General features: G+C 41.8%; 1 protein-coding gene across 3 annotated transcripts in view; it reads left to right on the forward strand.

Annotated features, from left to right (window-relative positions):
* Positions 1 to 3095: 3095 nt before the first annotated feature.
* Positions 3096 to 13823, forward strand: part of INSYN1 (inhibitory synaptic factor 1) — a 111511-nt gene continuing 100783 nt past the window's right edge. The window contains exons 1-3 of one of the 3 annotated variants that reach the window (XM_042471620.1): positions 3096 to 3351; positions 3502 to 4284; positions 4863 to 5820. In XM_042471620.1, the coding sequence (XP_042327554.1) occupies positions 5659 to 5820 (162 nt within the window). In that variant the 5' untranslated portion in view covers positions 3096 to 3351; positions 3502 to 4284; positions 4863 to 5658. Of the gene's footprint in view, positions 4285 to 4862; positions 5821 to 13823 lie in introns of all 3 variants that reach the window. The other 2 variants (XM_042471621.1, XM_042471619.1) reach the window with 2 other exon arrangements.

Here is a 13823-nt window from a genome sequence, read left to right on the forward strand (position 1 = left end):
TGAACTGAATGAAGACAAATATCACATTACCTCCCTGGGTTTGCACACAGCTCTTTCAGCCAATACTTGGGTAGTTTTTTATGCCTTCTGATGCAGATGAATGTGGTGGAAGCAGGCACACTGTTATTCTTCCTATAGGACTACAGTGTATGGCATATGACGCTGGAAACCAAGATTTGATTCCTGAGTGATCTAGGGCAAGTTACACTCTCTCAGCCTCAAGGGATGGCAATGGCAAACCTCTTCTGAAGAAACTTGCCAAGAAAACCCCATGAGAGGTTTGTTTTAGGGTTGCCATAATAATAATAATAATAATAATAATAATAATAATAATTGATATTCCACTTTTTCTCAAAGGAATCAAAGCAGATTACAGCAATAAAAGAACATACAATTTTAATAAAGCAACTTAAATGCAAATGGCCTTTGGTCTAAGCATTAATAAATAAATGAAAAAAATGAAATGAATGAAACGACTTGAAAGCACACAAAATAAACTCACTTCAACACTGTCCATGCCCTGACACATTACTTGAATACAAGTGATCAGGAACCAGGGAATGAGTTAAGATTTTTCACTCTCTGGCCAAGAAACTGCATCAGATTGAAAAATATAAATCCCCACATGCAGAGTTACGCATCAATTTTGCTACACAAACTTTGTGCCGAATGGCAACTTTGCACAACTGAAGCAATGAAACGTACCACCAATGTGCAGGCCCATCCCATGCAAAATGTACACATAGTGCCTCTGCGTGCACAATTGCACGACTTACTTAATTTCACTTCCATACCCTTGAACTGAAGGCAGATGTTGTGCATTGGGCAAAAATGTCCAACCACTTCGTAGGAGAACTTAGACATGCATAAGACATTAAGAGGATTCCAGAAAGTATGATTTTGTGATAAGAGCTTTCCAGAATCAATAAATTTGATGAAAAATGCTGAGATTAAAAAAAAATGAGTGTGAGAGTAGGAATTTGAGGGTATAGTTTTTTGAAGACTGTCTTTAGTTTGAACCCATCTAACTTTAACTATGTTTGTAGTGCTAAATTAGAGCAACCAGCTTGTCTTTTGTTCTTCATCATCTTTAACACTTACATGGCAGGCAGACATCATCTTCTCCATAGCTGTTCCTGTTGAATTTTGGCTGATGCAGGTAGTCATGAATTTCACTCAGTTCATTTTGGGGTAAGAGCCAAATTCATCAATCCATACATTTGAAGGGGAAAAATTAAGTTTTTTAAAAAATATCGTTGTTGTGTACCTTCAAGTTGTTTCTGACTGATGATGACCTTACGGGGACTCTATCTGGGGCTGAGAGAGTGCACCTCATCCACTTGGAACTTCCTTCAGCTTGCCACTGCTATCTTCTGAGGCTGAGAGAGTGTGACTTGCTCAAGATCACTCAGTGGGTTTCCATTCCCAAGGAGGGAATCAAACCCTGATCTCCAAAGTCATAGTTCAACCCTAAACCCACTACACCTTTCTGGCTCCTTTAAAATATATATAGAACACTAAATATGAAAGAATACAGAAGCAAGCAATAGATTTGTCTACCCCTACAAGAAGCAAGAGGGCTCCACTCACTCCATGCAGACATTTAGTTCAAGATCAAGGTTTCAAGGAGGCATCCGACAGTTGAAATACAGATTACATAAATGCAAGGCCTAGGGAAATTAATTCTCAGACTACAACTCCCAGAATCCTCATACAGATGGGGGATTCTGTTGTAGTTTTAAAAACACCCTATCTTTTCAAGCGCTATTTAAATCCCATCTAAATATACAGAATTGTATTTTCTATGATTTCTGCAAAATGTCTAAGTGAGCAGCTAGCGTCTTTTCAGATAACAACTCCCAGAATCCCCATACTGCTGGGAAATGCCTATGTTATCTGCATACAGGTTCTGGGAGTTGCAGCTTTTAAAACACTTTAATTTTTCAAGAGCTATTTGAACCCCTTTTAAATCTACAGAATTGTATTTCTATCAATTTCTGCAAAAACGTCTAAGTGTGTAACTAGTGTTTTTTTCCCTTTCTGTAGCTAACAACCTAAATCCCCTAAAGGCACCAGATCATGTCTGATCTTGGCAGCTAAGCAGGGCAGCCCGGGTTAATACTTGGATGGGAGTCTCCCTCCTCCCAAACAGGTGCTGTATGTTATATTTTAGAGGAAGGAATTGGCAAAACACCTCTGAGTATTCCTTGCCTAAGAAAACCCAGTGAAATTCATGGGGTCACCATAAGTCAAGAGGCAACTTGAATGCACATACACACAGTAAAGCGATAAAGACAGGCTGATGGGAAAAAAAGATGCAAACAACCCATCCAATGCTGCTGCTTTTAAACAGTCCATGCAATAGTCCAGACCACTAGCCATTTAGTGCAGTTTGAAATTTGCACCTTTATAGAAAGGCACACGTCAGTATGTACAAAACTGATACGCTTTAAGCCACTGACATTTTTATTTTTTGCATTGGGGAGCTTTATTTTTTGCAATCTCTGGAGCCCGCCGGAGGACTTTGGGAGGGGGGAGAAAACTGGCCCCCAAACTCACCATAGTGGACCTCTGGGTCATTTTTCAACTGCAGATGCCAGGGGACTGGGCCCAGGTCCTTTGGCATATTTGCTTTTCAAGCGACTGGTGCAAACCTTCGTTTTTTGGTGTGGGTTTTTTTGGTGCATTGCAAAAGTGCACTGCAAAAGAAGAGTATGTGTGGAATGAGCCTCATGAGAATATTCTTGAGGCTGGAACGCATACACGTGAACCTTGTTCATTATGGTTAGAGACAGCCCCAGTTTTAATATGACTCTCCATTCGACCCAATGAGGCTTCAAGGTGGCTTCTTGGATCAGGACATTAAGACAGAGGGTTTATTATTTTTAAAAAGTGTCTAGTTCCCATTTATGAAAAAAGGTCCAGATTTCTTTTTTTAAAAAAATGAAGCAAACAGAATTCCTCTACTCTCAACCAGCAGACAGGTAAGCCCAGGATGCTCTGGCTCTTTAAATCCTCTTGTTCAGAGCAATTCCCACCCCCTTTTCTGACACAGCGCATAAGCTGAGCATCTTTAAGCTGAGCCATAGCCTTCAAGCTGGCAGGCTGTGAGGAGAAGGGCTGCAGCTCTCCACAGCTCTTTGGCAGCAAGGAGGAAGAGGAGGAGGAGGAGGAAGCAGCTGCAGTGCTCTTACACTCATAGACACATCCATACATACATACATCCCATGCTGAGCAGCCAGCCAAGAAACAGGAGCATGCACTGGACCAGGGTACTTGCCCCGGCAAAGGAGAAGAAGTGACTGGGGTTTTCTGTGCCTCTGCTTTTGCCTCACTCTGCTTGTCTGTATGGTATGCCTTTTGGATAGAGCCAGGGGCTTTTGAAGCCCAGTGCTAGCTGTCTCCCAACTGCTGTCAGCCAAGGCAGAACCAGGGTTCCCTGAAGATGTGCATTCTTTTGCTATTTCCCTTTAAAAACATCCCTCCTCTCTCTTTTTTCAGCCTCGGTCTTCTAGCCACTTTGGCTTAAAGGACTTCTCCATCAGGATGTGAGCTGCATCCAGGCTCAGTGACTTCTGGGTCCAGCAAAGGCGTCCAGCAGAACAACACAGGACTGGGCTTTTCCTCTTCCTGGGGAGCTGCTGAAGAGAAGCTGACCTAGCAGCATCCTATGCACAAGGGAGATGAGCTGTTGAGAAGGACATTGTCTTCATCTTCTCCTTCCTCCTCCTTCTCCTTTTCCCCAAGAGCTCTCCAACTGGGACCATGTCACCTGTGGACTGGAGACCAAGGCCCGTGGACCGGTGGGTTTGCACCCTTCTGCTATGCAGATGGAAAGGCTGCAAAGCCAGAGCTTCTGGACTGAATTGATCATTCTTCCTAGCTGGTTGGCTAGCTGGTTGCAGGGAAAGCAGGAGCAGAGGGGGGTGCTCTCTCTATTCATGTCCACCCCCTTTCCCCCTCACTTCTCTCCAGTAGTCTTGAAGGAAACCAGAAGGGCAATAATCACAATTTATCCACATGGGACCAAAGGGTTAATCTGAAAAACAGGAGCTCAGAATAACCTGGATTATTTTTTCTCCCCCCCCTCCCGCAACACACACACCATTTTTATTTCTATTTTAATTTATTTTTATGTACCTGACGGCTCTTCATGAATGTTCAGACTCACACAGCTGAAGAGGACTGAAGAATCTGTTTTTTTCTAACATTCAAAGCTGCTGGAGGGGGGAAAGGACCAGACATTCCTTGATTCTACAGTGTTCTGGAGCAGCTGCCTTGCTCGTAAGTTGGCTCTTTAAATTGTCTTAATGGATTAAAAATAAGCGGCTCTTTTCTTTTGCAGAGGATTTGGGGGGGGTTTTGGTTTGTTATTTTAACAGAAAACATTGCCAAATCCATGCTATTTAAAGGCTCAGAAGAATATGGCTCGGAAGGAAAGGGAGGAGAGATTAAAGTTTACATTGGACAGTGTGCAAAAGTCAGCATGCAGAACACATTGACTCATCTCTGTGTCTTCTGTTCATGTGTGTGTTCCTGTGAGATGCTGACATCTCACTGTCTGTGGGGGTTCTTCCGAGAGTTTCCTGCTCGGGAAGGGATGGAGGTGGAAAATGAGATGTGTTGGTCTCAGAGCATGGGCAATCCTGGAGAGGAAGGGCTCACACTGAAGTAGAGTACAACCTTATCCGTGTGGCTCTGCTCTCAAAGGTATGGGAAGCCACCACATGAATACGCAGTCAAAGTGAAATGAAGTAATGTCATCAATATGTGGTATTGTCCTAAAGAACCCTCTTAATCTTATGTGGATTCTCTCTTTGTTTTGTTTTCCCCCTCTCCTCTTCCTCTCTCACTTTATGCAGGATGTGAGGTGAAACATCAGTGCTTCCAGTATCCCATGGATGCCCATTTTTTATGTTTTAAAATCACACATCTGTCATTTTAAGGAGCTTCCTGTGAACCCTGTATAGACTCTCCAAACCTCAGTCAAGGTGGACATCTCCCTTAATGAAGCCTTCCAAGGCAAGGCAGATGGCAGTGGCACCAAAGTTATGCTGTTCGGTGAGGAACCCTTTTGCTGAAGGAGTTTTGTGTTGAACAGCCTGAGGAAGAGGACCAGAAGAAGACATTGCCTTCAGGATCACCCCAGGGAATACCTCCAAAAAGACAATGATGAACTAATGAGTGGGGTTGCCCTAAGCATACATGATATAGACTGGTGCTTTCTTTCTGCAACTTTTTTTTCTAGATCCTGGCATTTCAGAGCTGGCAGATTGGAGCACAAATGCAAAGCCTTAACCCCATAAGTTGGCCATTCCTGGTTAATGCATCTCAACTGGCTTTGCAACCCAGTGGTGATTCTAAGTCTTCTAGACCTATAAGGTTTGTTATCCAGCAAGAATGGATGGTGTGTACTGCAATGATCCTTGCCTTGATCTCATCCCAATGGTCCCTGCTTGGTTGCCCTGATTCAGCTAGGGCGGGGAGATCAAGGGGTGGCAGGTGAACGTGCCCTGAGACTTTCTGGGGCAGGGTGGGGGAGCGTTAAAATGTGGAGATCTCCCCAGCCAAGAGGCGTTCCGTGGAGGCACAGTCTGGCTGGGCAAAAGCAGAATGCACAACGCAGCTCTGCCCCAGCTCCCTGGCACCCTGTGAAGGATGAACTCCCGGGGCTTGCAGGATAGGCAGCCAACTGACAACGCGACCAACAGCAGCAACACCAGCGAGAGGGAACGCATCAGGGGGCGCATGAAAATGGTGATCGGACAGCTAGAAGGCATCCTGCAAGAACTTAAGGAGGTGGCCAAGGAACTCCGTGAAGTAAGTGTGGCTCAGAATGCAAGTGGGAGGGTGTGATGGGGCACTGAGAGTCAGAGGTAGGAGAGGAACCAGATCTAGGACAAAGGCCTGGTCAAAGCAGTTATGGTAAACTGGACGCGCATAAATTAGGTTATAAGAAAATGCAGAGGAATTTATAGAAGGTAGCAAGTAGTAAGAGAGTGTGCGCATATGAATAATGAAAATATGTAGTACTAATTTATTCTTACTTCTTTTTTGAAAATCCAGACTCGGTTCTCTGGCACTCTTTAATACTAGCTTGCTTCTTTTGAAGGTCCTAGTTGTCTGCATGCATGTTTTTATCCTAATAAGTGCACTGTAGAATGGGAACTGGAATTTTTAAGGTTGCGTAAATCTTCTGCAGTTGTGAGTGTCACCCGTGGTCACACTGCATCATGGGTTTTGTCATCTGAAAGCTATGTAAATTTTATTTGCTTGAGTTGGGTATGTGTGTTTCATCCTATGTTGCCATTGATGTCACAGGATATTTTGTGATTACAGGAGATGGTTTAGCTAGAAGTTATTGAAATAATTGCAAGAATACAACTGCTTGGTCAGCTAGCAAATATCATACATACTATATATTATATTATACATAATCATCTGTGATATAAATAAGAAAATATCCTGGTTCAAGATGAATGTCCAGCAATATGAAAAGTGAGGCCATATTTTTGGAAAGCAGAAGCTAAAAGTGCCATAATTATGTTATTTGACATATATTCTGAAAAATAGAGTAATAAGGTGCCATTCTTATGATGTTTGGTTTTATTTGCATTATTTATTTTAATTATGTCAATATTTTATCAACCCCCTTTTAATGATAGTTAAAAGTGGTATAAAATGTTTCAGATACTAATAAATAAACTCTGAGTGCACATATGGGCTTCCCCTGAAAGATGGGTCCACCTTCTTCTCTTCCCCATTTTGGATTCTCTTGACTAACCAAGAGATATTACTTCCTAGAAGCAGGGAAGATAAGGCATATATGGGGTGGCATTCCTTCTTTGTGATTCTTCTCTGAGAAAGTGGGTAATCCGACAACATGGAAGAGCCAGGAATTTGTGGTGGCCCCGTCTCCTATTAGGGCATGGGCCTTGGAAGCTAGTAAACTATATAATTTTCATAGATATGTATGGTGGGTTTTCTTGGTGACTGGTCCTAGGATATGGAACTCCCTTCTTAGAGAGGTTCATAGAAGAGCAACAAGGATGACAACAACTTTGGAGAACAAAATATATTTGGAAAAGGTTGAGGGAGTTGGACATGTTTAGCCTGAAGAAGAGAAGGCTGAGAGGTGAAGTGATGGAACTCTAAATATCTAAAGAGCTGAAAGAAAGAAGATGGCAGCTCAAGCTTTCGTAGACTTCAGATGCATTTAGTGGAGTCCAGATGCATTTAGTGGAGGAAGTAGACTGCAGTCTACGAAAACTCATGCTGCCAACTTCTTTCTTTCAGTTAGTCTCCAAGGTGCTACAAGATCTCTCTACATACATGATTCTGCAAACTAACATGGATATATCTTTGAATTGTATCTAAAGAGTTGTCAGGGAGAGGATGGTGCAGGTTGGTTTGTTCTCTGCAGCCACAGAGGATAGGGCCAAATCTAATGGTTTGAAGTTACAGAAGGGTAGATTTTGATTGAACATTAGAAAGAACTTCTTGACAATAAGAGCAGGTCAGTAATGGAACTAATTGTCTAGAGAGATGGTAGGATCTCTTTTGCTAGATATCTTCAACATTAGGAGGAACTTCCTCACAGTAAGGGCTGTTCGACAGTGGAACACATTCCCTCGGAGTGTAGTAGAGTCTCCTTCCTTGGAGATCTTTAAATAGAGGCTAGATGGCCATTAGTCGGGGGTGCTTTGATTGTGAGTTCCTGCATGGCAGAATGGGGTTGGAATGGATGGTCCTTGCAGTCTCTTCCAACTCTATGATTCTATGAAAAGCTGGACAGCTACCTACTGGGAATGCTCTAGATGGAGTTCCAGCAATGAGCAGAGGGTTAGGCTCTGTGACCTATGATCCCCTTCCAGCTTTATGCTTCTGTGAATGCTCCCTTCTTCTGCTGTCATTCAATTGGGATGCAAAGACTTTTTTTATTCCAACAACTAAACTAAAAGAAAGGGCTTTTAATAAGGTTCTGTACTGTTTTTCTTTTACTGCTTTTATATTGCTTTTTATTATTTCTTTCATAGTACATTTATTTTAATGTTATTGATAGCTTAATTCCATTTTGATGTCAACCTTTTGTATGTTTTAACTATATTGTTTGAATTTTAAGCTGCCGTGAGTTTCAGTTTTGAGCAAAAGGAAATAAATAAACATAAGAAGAGTAACAACAACTGCAACTATCCCTGGCATCAGACTTGTTTAATAGTACAAGATGCTGAGACACATTACGCCAAATCCAAAATCATGTTCACTTTCACAGGCCCAGAGATTTCAAGGCAAAACCTGAGACCAAAGGATAGCTTCTGGTGGTATCACAGGAGGCAGGCCCTGGAGTGTTTTCTCACCATACAATTATAACGCTATGATTCCATTTGAATTGCCACAGCTGTATTCTATGGAATCCAGGGTTTGTAGTCTGATGAAGTATTTGAACTGAAAATTGTAAGTATTATTATTATTATTATTAAATTTATTTATATCCTGCTCTTTTCCCAGAACTGGAATTCAAACTATGCATCCCACCATTCCATAGGTGAATCCATGAAAGTTAAAGTGGAATCAAAGCACTATAATTATGTAATATGAAAGGTCCCTTGGTGATGTTTTTCAGCAGAACAGGTTAAGCATCAACCATAGTTGTTCTAAGAAGCAAGTTGGATGAAGGATAATATTTATACATGCACACATATGTTTAAAGCAACACTCTTGCCCTGAGATTTTTTCTCCCTCCACCTAAGGACAAGAGATTTGGAAATCCTAGTGACAACAAAGTACAGGAAGGCAAAGGGTTTAATATGAATTCTAGCTGAACACAGTTCCAAACCTGTAGATTTCAAAACCAAGGGTGAGCCCAGGAAGTAATACTGTAAAGCAGACACGGGGAACTTCAACCCCTTGAGCTAAATCTGACCCACTTGGAATCCCAATGAAAACGTCTGGGTCTTCCTTGATGATTATACCACATTTCCAATGATACTGCATTAAATGTTGTTTGGTTTATATAATTCTAAATGATTGCAATGGCTCTCCTAAAGCTTAGTTACTGACAATAAAATCTCCTGATGCTTTCAGTCATCCTCTCCCCAGCAAATGAATCCAACTGGCAGAGGTTTCCAACCCTTGTTCCAGAGGAGGGATGGCCATGTCCTAAAGGCTGGAGGGCCACATTTAGCACCTCCAGGTTTGCAGTGGCACATTCAGTAATATACCAGAAGTGATATACAGTCCAAACAATACCACTCCCCAATGCTCTTTTCAACTGGAAAAAAAAACCATACATCTTTCCCAGTATTTTTTGTTAAAATTGTGACTGGGGGTGTTCTTAGGAGAACAAAATATGGCCAGTGGGCCACCCAATTCCCACTTCTATGATAGAGTGCCTCTGAGGTTGTACAGAGCACTTATTCCTCCCCAGTCACGTAACCATAGCCAAGAGTTTGAACAAAACAGCTCAGTTCCCAGTCTTGTTTGACTGAAGTAGAGGCCAGTTCTTCAAATACAGTACAATACACAACACCCTTTAGAATGGTTTTGTGTTAATGATGTTTTTCAGTTATAATTTGTTATCATCCCAAAATCGTTTCAGCACTCTGGATATCTCTTTTAAAAGTTGAATTAAAAGCCTTGGAGCTGGAGAGATGTCACCACCACACAGGCAGAGAATCCACTAGCTGCTACTACTGCTTAGAAGAGCTATCCAAGGGTCTCAGCCTAACGCTTCCAAAGGAGGCTTAATACTTTGGATACCTCCTTCAGTATTTATACTAAAATGCAGAAAGGATTTTCCATCCTCATGAGTACTGAATACATCAGTCTGCATCTGACTGAAGAGTCTTTCCCCTCATCTTCCCAAGTTGGCCTTCCATCTAAGTGTTGACATGGGTGCCACAGGAAAAAACACACAACATGAGCCCCTGGGAAGAGAGATCTGTGTGTGTGTGTGTGTGTGTGTGTGTGCCTTCAAGTTGACTTTGCCTTCCTGTTGACTTATTGTGACCCCAGCAATTTCATAGGGTTTTCTGAACAATACTCAGAGGTAGGTTTGCCAGTTCCTTCCCCTGAAATATAGCCTATGGCAACTAGGATTCATTGGTGGTTTCCAATCCAAGTACTAACTCAGGCTGACCCTGCTTAACTTCCAAAAGCAGATGGGATCTGGTGCCTATGGGCTATTAAAAGGATGGCAGCTTACTGTGGTCCTGTTTCCATTGGCAGGATACAAACAGATGCCTAGGTGAGTCTGGCTGGCCAACCTTATCACTATTATATCAAATGGCATCCTCTCAGTCTATTTTGGATGGATTGGATGGATCAGTTCATTTAGGATCACTATATGTGTGACATGTGTTCATGCTCAAATGTGTTCCATTCTGTTTCTGCATCAAGCTGCTTCATTGCTGTCTTGCAAAGGACATAAAAATGGCAATTCTTTTAAATACATTTTGGATAAAATATCCATTTAATCCAAAAATATGCTTCCGTCAGACCTTGGTATCTGTGGGAGATTTGTTCCAGACCCCACTACCACTCTGTGAATACCAAAAAAAGTGTGAACCTCAAGTCCCATTGTACCTAATGGTAGTGTGACATGCCATTGGGGGCAATGAGGATTGTTGTCCATGGATGGTTAAATCCACAGATGGAATGCCTGAGGATAATAAAAGCTCCATTGTATTTTAAATGCATTTGTAATTTTAAAAATATGCTTTAATGCATTGTAATCTAAAGTAAGCATCACATTCTGATATGTTAGCTGAGAACTGTATTGCAGAATTCAAAAAGGAGTAGAAACTGCATATCAGTCTAGATAAATGCAGGTCAGGTTGCTATATCACTCTGGCATAGTTCCACCAGGCATAGTTACCAGTCTTCCTCCCTTTCTGAACATTCAGCCTACCTGTTTGTTGGCTGGGCACTTCCTCATGACTGTTCTGTGGCAAGACAAGGATGAGGTGGGAAGGAGGGGCAGCCAATCTCTGTTCCTGAAGCTAATAACAAGAAAAAGAGACCGCCCCCTGGATCTCTGGAGGAGCCATGGAAGGTCCAGATGGATACTTATGCCTTCCTGAATGTGCCTATAAGAGTAGAGCTGGCAGGCTGTTTGTGTCCTCCCCACCTGTTCTCATCTGGCCACTGAATGGATGGTGTTCCCAGACAGAAAACAGGTAGGCAGCTTGGGAGGAGAGAACCATAGTGGATGGAGGTACTGAATTCTTCCATTCACCACAATCCAAAAGTGACATATCCAAGTGTTGCATAAAAACAACCCTCAGCATTCCTAATTCACAGCCACAGATGCAATTTATATGTCCTACCAGTGAAGCTGACCTCCTTTCTCCTGGCTCCTATTGCCTTTCCTCATCCCTCCTCTCACTATCAGTTTCCAGATCCTCTTACTTTAAGGATTTACTGAATTTCAGTCTACTTCTGAATCATAAAGATGTACCTCCTACCTCCAAGTCAATAATTGTTTACTATGCTTGAATTCCTCTGGAACACAAGTCACACATTCAGATGCCCATGTCAATGGATCCTCTGTCCACCCTTCAAAATATAATGGACAGACCTGCTCCACAAACACACTCACACACATACACACACATATGCACATGTTCTATTCACATGTTCAGGAACCTGTTTGCACTAATATATGAATAAGGAGTGAGACTGCTTCTATGGCTCTGCTCCCAATGTCACACTCATAGTGCAGCAGGTGGGTGACACTTGGCTTAAGAGCAACACATGGGGAAAGGATCTGGGTTTTTAGTAGATTATGTGCTAATCATGTAATGTGCTAATCATGCAGTGTGGCACAGGGACAAATGGGCTGCATAAATAGAATTAAAGTGTCCAGATCACAAGAGGTAATGACACCAATCTATTTTGTTTTTGCCACAACTCAGTTGAGAATTCTGTGTCCGGTTAGAGGGATATGATCTAGGCATGGCAGCTTAAAACAAACTGGAACACGTCCAGGGAAGGACGTCACATATCACAAGTAACCTAGAGACCAAGTCCTGTGATGAAAAGTTGTAGGAGTATGTTTATCCTGGAGCAGAGATGATTAAGTGGTGTCATAATAGGCATTTTCAAATCTTTGAAAGGCTGTCATGGAGATGATGAAGAAAATTTGATTTCTGTTTCACCAGAACATAGGACTGGAATGAAAGCATCTGGTTTCCCTTCAGATCATATAAACTGTACAAGAAGAAGGAATTTAACCAAACATTAACAGAATTTATTGACAGAATAGGTTAACCAGTTATGAGATGGACTACATTGAGAAATGATAGACTCTCCTTAGTTAAGAGGCCTTTTAATAAGTGGCTGGATGTCCATATATGTTTGTTTGTTTATGATATTTATATCCCACCTTTCTTCCAAAATGGGCCTCAAGGCAGAATAGTAGGTAAAGGTAAAGATAATCCCTTGGCATGAATGTCTAGTCATAACCAACTGTAGGGGGTGGTGCTCATCTCCGTTTCTAAGCCGAAGAGCCAGCATTGTCCGAGGACTGCTCTGGTAGTCATGTGGCCAGCATGACTATACTGAATGCTGTTACCTTACCACTGAGAAGTGGTACCTATTTATCTCCTTGCATTTGCATGCTTTTGCACTGCTAAGTTGGCAGAAGCTGGAACTAGTGACAGGAGCTCACTCCATCATGCAGCACTGAGGCCTCGAACTGCCAACCTAGCAGTTTGGATCGTCAGAATTGGCGCCTTAACCACTAAGCCACTGCACGTTGTAGACAACCGTGTGTTGTAGACATAGGTCCAAATCCGATTGGTCATTCCAAGTGAATTAGGCTCATTGAATCAATAGAATGTGCAGAACGGTTGACTTACCAAATTCCCATTGGAGTTAAACCATAGATTTTCTGCATTAGCATGGTCTTGAGATCACTTTCTGGTCAATGATGGAAACAATCATGTGAAGCAGTGATTGATATAGAATGGAAAGAATGAAAAATGTTACATTCACAAAAAGATACTTGTAATTAAAATTTCAAGAGCTTTCAGCATTTTGTATAGTCCTTTCAAAACAGACTTCAAGAAGCTGTTTATTTTATTTTTTTTAAAGGAGGGGAGTTTGGGCCTATCATAACCTTCCTTTGTTTTTACATCCGATTAAGCTCTTGGCTACATATCAGAGATTTCAAAGGCTAATTAGTGGATCAGGGTGAGTCACTGTATTCAACAGACTTTGTATCTGATAGACTGGACAAAATGAAAATTTACAAAAGCAAAGATAACGGGAATGAAATACCCCACCTGTCTAACAAAATTTTCTGCCATGACAGATCTATTGATTTCCTTCTCATTTATTGAGTTTTGGCTGAGGCTGTCATGAGTGAGGTTTGCAAAGTACAGGGGATGAGAAGGTAGCAATATCTAAAATGTGTGACTCTCCTACCTTCACAATATCCAGATGTGACACTTCCTTTCCAGACTGAAGGGAAGATCTCTGAGCGTCATCCAAAGATATACAACATGAAAAAGATTATTCCTTGGAGATTCTCATCTCTCAACCAAATACCAGAATGACTAATCAATGTTAAGGAGTTCCCCTGATTCTATTTATCTGAGGTCTGGCTGGGTGAATCTGTGCCCAAAGGGCTTCATTTGGCCCTTATCCTAATACAAAAGCTTTCAGGGAGTAATCCATTCAGATCAATGGTAAATGTAATCTCTCCCTCTTGCAACCTACTAAGCAGGGAAGAAAAACAGAATGAGAAAATTCCAACATTACCTATGTTACCTACATTACCTATAAACCCCAAATTCCTCTTGGGCTGGCTGCATGTGGTT

This window comes from Sceloporus undulatus, chromosome 6, assembly GCF_019175285.1.
Source record: "Sceloporus undulatus isolate JIND9_A2432 ecotype Alabama chromosome 6, SceUnd_v1.1, whole genome shotgun sequence".
NCBI lineage: Eukaryota > Metazoa > Chordata > Lepidosauria > Squamata > Phrynosomatidae > Sceloporus > Sceloporus undulatus.